Consider the following 10,005-nt stretch of genomic DNA (forward strand, 5'->3'; position numbering starts at 1 on the left):
TAAAAAATATTATATTTTATTACGTAAGCTGGGTGAGGGTTTTGGGGGACAGGGCTTCTTGGCAGCTGCCTTCCTCCTGGAGGCCAGAACCTTGCTGAGTTCCTCCTGCTTCCTGGTGGCACAGATGTGTGTCCTCATCTTTTTCTTGTGAACTTGAGGGCCAGTTGTTCTTTGAGACCTTGAGCAGCTCCTTACATGACGCCCATAGGGCGCAAAGTCACACACCTTCCAGATCACCTCCCGCATAAACTTGGTGTGTTTGGTGAGGTACTCTCGGCGGCGGCTGTGCCTCGGTCTGCCCACGTTCTTGGTTACTTTGTGGCCTCGTGGTGGCCCACGACCATAGGGTAGCACACAGCCATGGCTGCTGTGTTTCTATGGCTATCGCAGCAGAAGGACAATTGTTTGCAGGGAAGGACAATTGTTGGCCGGGTACTTGGACCAGAGACTATCAATAATTTTGGCTGCTGTTATTAAGCTTCTCCAATTATTTCTTCCACAGATGCCATCAGTCTGATTCCTGTGCAATTCATAAGGTGAAGTCCATGTGTAAAGTCATCATCTGTGAGTTTTTTAAAAAGGTATTTGAGATGAATAAGTCATTAACTAAAAATATTTGAACACTGAATGTCCAGACTCATTTCTGTCACCAAGTTTGTATTTTTCTGACTACTTTTGCATTTTATTTAACGAGTTACCATAAATACATTTTGATTGCACATTTGGCCAATTTTGGACTCCAAAACTTGGTAAAAATCCTCAATTTCCTCTTCTTTACCTTTTGGTGTTGGTACTCAATTTGAATGATGGACATATTATTAGGTCTTCCTGGTATGCTATGGATAATACCCTATCACTCACAACACTGTACTTCAGGATAGAACCTGAAATTGTCTTTTAAACTGGATGCAATACTATACTTTTTCATTTTTGGCACCGTAAATCATGTGATTCTGAGTAAAAGTGGCTAATACTTGTCCATCTCATCTCACTAATTCCTAGAATGTAGATGTTTGTGTCTCATTTAATTTTTGACAACACCTAGTTTTCCAACATTCATGCTTTATACGTTCCACTTTCCGGTTATCGTAGGGTTCTTGCAACTGCTTAACTTCCTGTTTATTAACTTCCAATCTGGCCTCTACAACTGTTCCACTATAGCTACCTATGTTCCTCTATTGTTCATAGGGTTTTCAGAGGCCTATTATTTCAGAACTGGGTGGTCAATCCTGCTTTCTAGTCTGTCTTAATCTGGGAGCTCTGCTGAAACCTGTCCATCATGAAGACCGGAAGATTTCAAAGGGCAAAGATATCAAAGGGTTGAACAGAAGATTTCAAAGGGCAGCTTGAGAAGAGAGCAAAGTGTTATAAGGGAATGTGCAAAGAGCTATAATTGGAAAATTCAAAGGGAAGAGCTCTCTGCATTTCTACAAGTGAAAGAACTGAGAAACAAATTCAAGCTTTGAGTTACAATACTTAGAGATGCTATGGAAAAAATTTTGAATGATGCAGGAAGCATTCAAAGAAGGTAAACGAAACACAGAATCATCGTACTAAAAATAATTGATCGATACTGAAATATTTGAGGAAGTCTCCGCAACTACTTATTATATATCAGAAAGCTGGACATTTATTAGGGATGATAGAAAAAGAATTGATGCCTTTGAGCTGTGGTGCTGGAGAAGAGTATTGAATATACTGGGGACTTTCAAGAGAACAAACAGGTTCACCCTAGAGAGTGTGAAATCAGGCTGCTCCTTGGAGGCAAGGATTCTGAGGCTTTGTCTGACATACTTTGGGCATGTTGCAAGGAGGGATCAATCCTTGGAAAGGGACATCATGTTTGGGAGGATGGAGGGACAGCACAAGAAAGGAAAACCCTTGATGAGATGGATTGATTCAGTGACTGCGGTAATGGGGGTAAGTGTATCAGAGGCAATAAGGTTGACACAGAATAGAGCAGACTTCAGGGCTGTTGTACATAGGGTCACTATGAGTTGCAAGTGACTCAATGGCACCTAACAACAACAACAACAACAACAAACTATGATTCCAGCAAAGAGAAATGAAGGAAGATGATGAAACTACATTGAAGGCATTGACAAAAAAATGACTCCAGGAATCAATGGAATACCCATTGACAAGTTTCAACTAACAGATGCTGCTCTGAATGTGCTCATCAGTTTATGCCAGAAAATTTGGAGGACAACTACCTGGCCAACTGACTGGAAAATATCCTTACTTATGTTCATTCCTAACGAAGGTTATCCAACAGAATGTGGAAATTATCAAACAATATCATTAATATCACATGCAAGCAGAAAATTGCTAACAATCATCCAAAAATGGCCAAAACAGTACATTGAAATCAAACAGCCAGAAGTTTAAGCTGGGTTTTGATAAGGCTGGGCACCAGGAATATCACTGCTGATGTTAGATGGATCCTGGGTGAAAGCAGAGAATACCAGAAGAACTTCTATTTGTGCTTTATTGATGCATTTGACTATGTGGATTATAACCAACTATAACTAACATTGAGAATAGTAGATATCCCAGAACACTTAAATGTACTCATGTCAAGCCTATATTTATACCAAGAAGCTGTTGTATGAACAGAGATAGGGAACACTGTATGGTTTAAAATTAAGAAAGGTGTGCATCAGAGTTGTATTCTTCTTCCATATTTATTCTGTTTTTAGGTTGAACAAATCATTAAAAAAGCTGGACTCTGTGAAAATCAGAGGGAGACTCATAGGCAACCTGCATTATGCAGATTATACAACCTTACCTGCTGAAGGTGAGGAGAACTTGAAGTGCTTCCTGCAGAGGATCAAAGACTACAGCCTTCAATGTCGATTATGTCTTAACATCAAGAAAACAAAAATTCTCACCGCTGGCTTGATAGGTAACATCAAGATAGATGGAGAAAACATTGAAAGTGTAAACAAAATGTCACTTACCTGGGTTCACAATCAACACCCCTGACATCAGCAGTCAGGAAATCAGGAGACATCTTGCATTGGGCAAGACTGCATTTAGGGACCTCTCTAAATATGAGGAGCAATGATGTCAGTTTGTGGATTAAAGTTTGTAGACTCCTACTATCATCCTTACTTGTTGTCCAGCTATTAGATGGATATCAAGTGATTAGAAAGACTATGGACTGAATAAGGCACACATTAGTGTTCAAACTGACATCATTGTTCCATAGTAATTTGGATCCCCTGATCTCCTGACTGCAGCTACCAACGGTGTTGATAGTGGACCCAAGTAAGAAAAAATTGTTGACAATTTCAATTTTTTTCTCCATCTATTATGATGTTGCCGATTGTTCCAGTGGTGAGAATTTTTTCTTCTTGATATTGAGATTCAAGTGTCTCAAGCACTCCTCACTTTCAGCAAGCAAGATTATGGCTCTGCGTAGTGTAGGATTTTGACAAAATCTTCCTCTGATCTTCATGCTACTTATTCTTCATAGAATCTAGCTTCTTGAGTTACTGCCTCAGCATAAAGATTGCATAGATATGGAGAAAGAATGCAACCCTGGTGCACACATTTCCTGATTTGAAACCATGCAGTGTTCCCCTTGCTATGTTCAGACAAGTTTGCTCATCTAGATATAGGTTTTCTATAGGTATAATTAAGTGTTCTGAGATTTCTAAAAATAGGCTGGAGAAGCTATTCTCTTTATTGCTGATGTAATAACTCAAGTTTGCCTCTGAAGTTTGCTAATGGGAAATGCTAGAAGTAGATAGACCACGTGGACCTGCAGCATTGGAAGGAATAGGCTTCCCCTGAAGGTATTGTCCCTGTGGTAACGGGAACATGAATGCTTGGAAGCCCCGCCAGTTCCAAGGAAATCTGAGCCAGGTATTCACCCACATTTAGCAACCAGTTCATTCAAGCCATCTCTGCAGTGCTATTTGTGAGTAAAGGGAAGAAGGAATGTTAAAAATGTGCTTAGAGAAAAATCCTCCTGGAAAATAGAATTTTCTTTTTGGAAATGTTTTTTTTTTTTTTTTTTACTATAAACACAGTCTAAAACTACTTAAAATGTCATAAAAATAGAACAAAGCAAAAGTTATAATAGAGTTATCAGAACTGATCTGAGATTGCTCTCCCTATAAAGATCTGCTTGCATGGTGGACCTTTGGTTGGCCCCAGAATCTTGGGGTTAGGAAGGAAAATTAATATACCCAGAATAAGAGTAGTTTACAAATCTGGTGGCCTACACGTCAAGAGTTGTGCTGTCATTCCAAAGACATGTGATTTAAATTCACCGGAGAAATATAGGTCATCTCCTCCCTGACATTTACTGGTCTGAAAACCTTCTGAGGCTCAGTTATGGGTTGGTTCTGCCTCAGTGGTACACAACATCAACAACAACAACTGTGCTTAAAATTTGTATAAACACCATTCTTTTTTTTTAATGTTGGACAACTGCTTTCTTCCTGTGATTCTGGAATTTGGAAACATGTTAGACAGTCTCTATATGACTATTGTTGTTGTGTACCATCAAGTCTGAACCGACCCATAGCTGACCCTCCAGTGGGTTTTCTGAGGCAGTTAATCACACAGGAGGAAACTGTCCATCCTTCTGCATATCAGCTGATGGGTTTGAACTGTGTGCCTTGAGGATTGCAGCACAGCTTCTTACCAGTAGACTTCAGAGACTGTTGTTGTTATGTGCCGTCGAGTCTCTTGTGACTCATAGCGATCCTATGTACAACAGCCCTAAACCCTGCTCTGTCCTGTGCCAATCTCACTGTCTCTGACACACCCATCCCGATTACCCCAGTCACTGAATCGTCCACCTCATAGAGGGTCTTCCCCTTCTGCGTTATTCCTCTACCCTCCCAAGCATGGCATCCCTCTCCAAGGACCAGTCCCTCCTTGCAACATGTCCAAAGTATGTCATATGAAGCCTCAGAATCCTTGCCTCCAAGAAGCGGCCTGGTTTAACCCTCTCCAGGAAGAACCTATTTGTTTTCTTAGCAGTCCATGGTACATTCAATACTCTTCCCTAGCACCACAGCTCAAAGGCATCAAATCTCCTTCTATCTGCCCTAGTAATCATCTAACTCTCTGATGTATAACAAGTAATTGCAAAGACCATGGCTTGTATCAGGTGCACCTAAGTCTCCAGAATGACACCATTGCTCTTTAGAACCCTGGAGTGGTCCCTAACAGCCGACTCTCCCAATCTACAGAGACTACTCCCTATTAAAATGCTTGGGCACAGTCTCTAATGAGTTTGGTTGGTTAAAACTATCACATATATTGTCACAACTCATTGCTGGAGAGATTGAGACTTGTGGGACTCTGCTGTTGGAAATTTGTGCTTTATTTCTGGTGGTATGGCTTTGTATTTTCACAGTAATAAATCTTAACCGTGAATTTGACTCTCTATTGCATTCTTTTAGAGAATCATTGAATCGAGAGGTAGACTTATGGACCTCTGAAACAATATGGCTGGTAGTTTTTATTGTCTTTTCAGTTCTCATATGTTTCTTTTTATGAAAAACAAAACACAAAAAAAGAGTGATAGGAGTCTTGTCCCAGGATTTAAGACTTAATAGGCTTATGCCTATACATATTTACGGCTGTCATAGCTAAGATGGTTGTTACAGGTTCCATAGATTCAACTACGACTCATACGAACCCTATGAACAACAAATTTGAACTTTGCCCTATCCTGAACCATCCCCAAAATCTCCACTTTGTTCAAGCTCCTTGTGGTAGTGACTGCCAATCCGTCTGTGTTGAAGGTCTTTCTTTTTCTTTGACATTCTACTTTTTCCAGCATGATGACTTTTTAAAAAATCTGGCCTCTATGAAAACATTCCTAAGTATGCAAGATGGAGTTTTAGCATCCTTGCCTCTCAGGAGCACCCTGGTTGCATTTGTTTCAAAATAGATTTGTTTGTTCTTTTGACAGTCCATGGGTTATTTTGTACTCTTCCCCTATGCCACAATTCAAAGGCATCAATTACTCTTCTTCAAGTCTTTCTTATTAATTATCAGACTTTCAGATGCTTATGGAGCAATTGAAAACACTATGACTGAGATCAGGCCCACCTTAGTCTTTAAACTGACAACTCTGCTCTTTAGCACTTTAAATAGGTCTTTGACATTAGATTTTTTCCCCACTGCAACATGTATTTTACTGTCTTTTTTATGCTCTTTTAAAAAAGTTTTACATTGGTTTACATACAAAGTTTGCATATATTTTGTTTCACATTCATCCACATTGTGTTTCATACAATTGTTCTACATCATTGCTTTATAAAATCAATCACCAATGAAATATGTCCATCATTACCCTGCCTCTCTATATCCCCACCAGATCTTTTCCATTTCCTTTAGTCTCCCTCCCTCCACTCACCAAATTGTGAAACCCTATGATTTGCCCCCCTGCCCACCCTAATCTCTCTGTTCCCATCCCTTCCCCTCCTTGCATCCTGATAGATGTTTTACTAGTTATCTTTTTGTTTTTAGGATAATATCCCTATGAGTATTTATCCTTATGAGACTGGGTTAGATTACTCAGCATAATGCCCTCCAGTCTCTCCTGAGTTAGGTAGTAATTTTCAAAATCATTGTTCCTGAGTGCTGCACAGTATTCCATAGTGTAAATGTACCACAATTTCTCAATCCATTTGATTGTGGTTGGGCATCTGGACTGTTACCATGTTCTTATGCTTGTGAGTAATGCTGATACGAATCAGTACCAGTACCATGCTCTTTTGATTATTATTGCTGTATAGGAGCTTTTAGATAGGGAGTGCTATGTCTCCCACTTTTTCCTGGTGTGTTTTGCTTATTTGAAGTCTCTTTTTGCTCCAAATAAACTTGACAATTGTCTTTTCAATCTTCTTGAAAAAGAAATTGGATATCCATTCTGGGATTGCATTAAACATGTAGGCTGCTTTTGGTAGGAGTGCAATTTTCAGTATATGGAGTCTTTCGACCCATGAATAGAGAACATTTTTCCATTTATTTAGGTCTTTTATGGTTTCTTGCAGAAGTTTTGTAGTTTTCTTTGTAAAGGTCTTTTGTGTCTCTAGTTAGGTTTATTCCTAAATATCTAATTTTGTGATTGGATATTGTAAATGGTATTGCTTTCTTAATTTTCTTCTCTATATTTTCTTTGTTTCTGCAGAGAAATCCTACAGATTTTTTTATACTGGTCTTACATCTTGACACTCTACTAAATTGGTCTACTAGCTCTAATAGCATTTTGGTTGAGTCCTTGAGGTTTTGGGAGTATAATATCATAGCATTTGCACATGACAGTTTCATAATCCCTTTGCTGATATGGAGGCCTCTTCTTTCTTTCATTTCCTTCTCCTTTTGCACTACCCTAGCAAGTACTTCCTATACAATATTGAATAGAAATGGTTAAAATGGACATCCTTGTCTGGTCCCTCTTCACATGAATACTTTTAGTCTTTTTCCAACGAGAATGATATTGGCTCTTGGTTTTGTGTATTTACTTTTTACCATGTTGAGGAAATTTCTTTCTAGTCCTATTTTGCTGAGTGTTTTAACCAGGAAAGCATCTTGGATTTTTGTCAGAGGCCTTTTTTACACCAGTTGCTAGGATCTTGTTATTGCTATTTTATCTTATTGTTATTCTTGATCTTGTTATTTGCTTCATTAATGTGAATTACATTGATTCTTTTTCTTATGTGGAACCCTCCTTATATATCTGTTATGAATCTCACTTGGTCATAATGATTTTTTTTATGTGCTGATTTGAAATCACCTGTCCAGCTCTTTAGTATCTTGAATTCTTCCTTGTGCTTTGGCTTCTCTGCGCTCCAATGCAATATTCAGAGTTTCTTCTGACATCAATTTTGATCTTTTCCTCTGTCTTTGTAATGACCATTTGCACTTTTCCTGGATGATACCCTTGATATTCTCCCACAACCCATCTCGTCTTCGTTCATTAGTTTTCAAGGCCTCAAACCTGTTCCTGAGATGGTTCTGAAATTCAGGTGGAATAGACTCAAAGTCATATTTTGGTTTCCGTAGATTCGGTGTCATTTTCCTCAGCTTCTGCTTGAACTTTCATATGAGTAGTTGATGGTCTGTTCCATAATCCGCTCCTGGCCTAGTTTTCACAGCTGATGTTGAGCTTCTCCATTGGTTCTTTCCACAGATGTAATTGTTCTGATTCCTATGCATATCATCAGGTGAAATCCATGTATATAACCTGCATTTATGTCTCTTAAAAAAGTATTTGCAATGAATAAGTCATTGATTGTGCAAAATTCAATCATTCTATCTCCAGTTCCATTTCTGTCACCACGTCCATGTTTTCCAACTACTGATTCTTCTTCTCTGTTCCCAACTTTTGCGTTCCAGTCACCCATTATTATCAATGCATCTTGATTGCATGTTTGATCGATCTCCGACTGTAAAAGTTAGTAGAAATCTTCTGCTTCCTCTTCTTTGGATCTGGTTGTTGGTGCATATATCTGAATGATAGTGGTATTCACTGGGCTTCTTTGTATGCATATGTATATAATCCTGTCACTCACATTATTGTACTTCAAGAAAACACTGCATGGTTGAAAAATGGAAAGGGCGTACGCCAGGGATGTGTCCTGTCTCCATACCTTTTCGAACTATATGCAGAAGAGATTATCCAGGAGGCTGGGCTCTATGAGGAGAAATGTGGTGTCAGGATTGGTAGAAGATCTATCAACAATCTGCGATATGCAGATGACACAACCCTGCTTGCTGAAACTGAGGAGGACCTCATGCACTTGCTGTGAAGGGTCAAGGACTGCAGCCTTCAGTATGGGCTGAGGCTCAATGTCAAGAAGACAAAGATTCTTACCACTGGGCCAGCTGGCAGCATCAGGATGGATGGTGAAGAGATTGAGATTGTTGAGCCAAGTTTTATCAACCTCATGTTTGTCCCAATGGAGAATTCACAAGAGAATCAGAATTCCATGGAGCAGGAAGATGAAGACTATGTGATTCTCAAATTTGAGCCTGTGTTAGAATATCAAGGAATGCCAGAAGTGGTTAATCAACCAAGCATCCAATTTTCCTGGAAACTCCTAACAAGGAGACCAAACCAAGAAAAAAAAAAGAAGTAGAAAAAGCTTCCTGTTCACAAAGTCAGGATGACTCTAGACCACGGAAGAAGGCTGACATTCCCCCATTACCTACTGAGTTGCCACCAATTAACAATGTTCACCGAGACACTGTACGCGGCTGGTGCCAGCTGTTGAAACTGAGCACTAAGGGGCAGAAGGTGGAAAATTATCAGCGGATCCTTCAAAGATGTTTTCCACATCAAAAGGATACCATAGGAGAAGGTGAAAATACACGACTACAAAGAAAATTAAAAGTGGACAAGGAGAAGAAATCTAAGGAAAGGAACAGGTCCTCTGAGAAGAGTGGCCCTCCTAACCTGGCTCCTGCCCCTGAGATGGAGACCTCCGTCCTGGACGGTACTCTCATGAAGGTAGAGAAAACTATTGTAGTGTCAACTTCCACCACAGAGGCTGGGAAATCATCAAAAGAGGCTGAAGATCTTAAATGGTGTTTAGTACATGAGAAATGTCTTCCTGGAAATACAAAAGGTTGGACTCGACTGCAGTGCCATCCTGGACAAGAGTGGGTCCCTGACAGACTGGACAATGTGATTGCTCTCTTCTTGACACCGGCCCTTGTTTGCACACCTCCACACATGGAAGACAATTTGCTGTGCCCCGTCTGTGTTCAGAGGAACATTGTGTTAATGAAAAGCCTCCAATGTGAATGAGATTCAAATAACAGAAGAAAGAGCATTTTCCTGAGGTGAAAGTTACTTAACTTCCTCTTATCACTGACCACCAAGATTTGTCCATGTCCCTTCTTGGGCTGAGGTTTCCTCTTCGGAGTGCTAAATTCAAAATCTGCTTTTCCCCCCATTACAAATTTAGTTCTTTCAAAAGGTTGTCTGCATAAGGAAAAGGAAAAGTAGTTAATACTTTCTCCATACTA

The 10,005-nt window shown here is 39.7% G+C and overlaps 1 protein-coding gene across 1 annotated transcript; it reads left to right on the forward strand.

The window, feature by feature from the left end:
* The first annotated feature begins 195 nt into the window (after positions 1 to 195).
* On the forward strand, positions 196 to 9,784 carry LOC102864238 (developmental pluripotency-associated protein 4-like). The gene is made up of 2 exons (XM_006881131.1): positions 196 to 347; positions 9,136 to 9,784. The coding sequence occupies exons 1-2, from the start codon at positions 196 to 198 to the stop codon at positions 9,782 to 9,784; spliced, it is 801 nt and encodes a 266-aa protein (XP_006881193.1).
* The last annotated feature ends 221 nt before the right edge of the window (positions 9,785 to 10,005 follow it).

This window comes from Elephantulus edwardii, unplaced genomic scaffold (assembly GCF_000299155.1).
Source record: "Elephantulus edwardii isolate Elephantulus edwardi_28Jun2011 unplaced genomic scaffold, EleEdw1.0 scaffold00012, whole genome shotgun sequence".
NCBI lineage: Eukaryota > Metazoa > Chordata > Mammalia > Macroscelidea > Macroscelididae > Elephantulus > Elephantulus edwardii.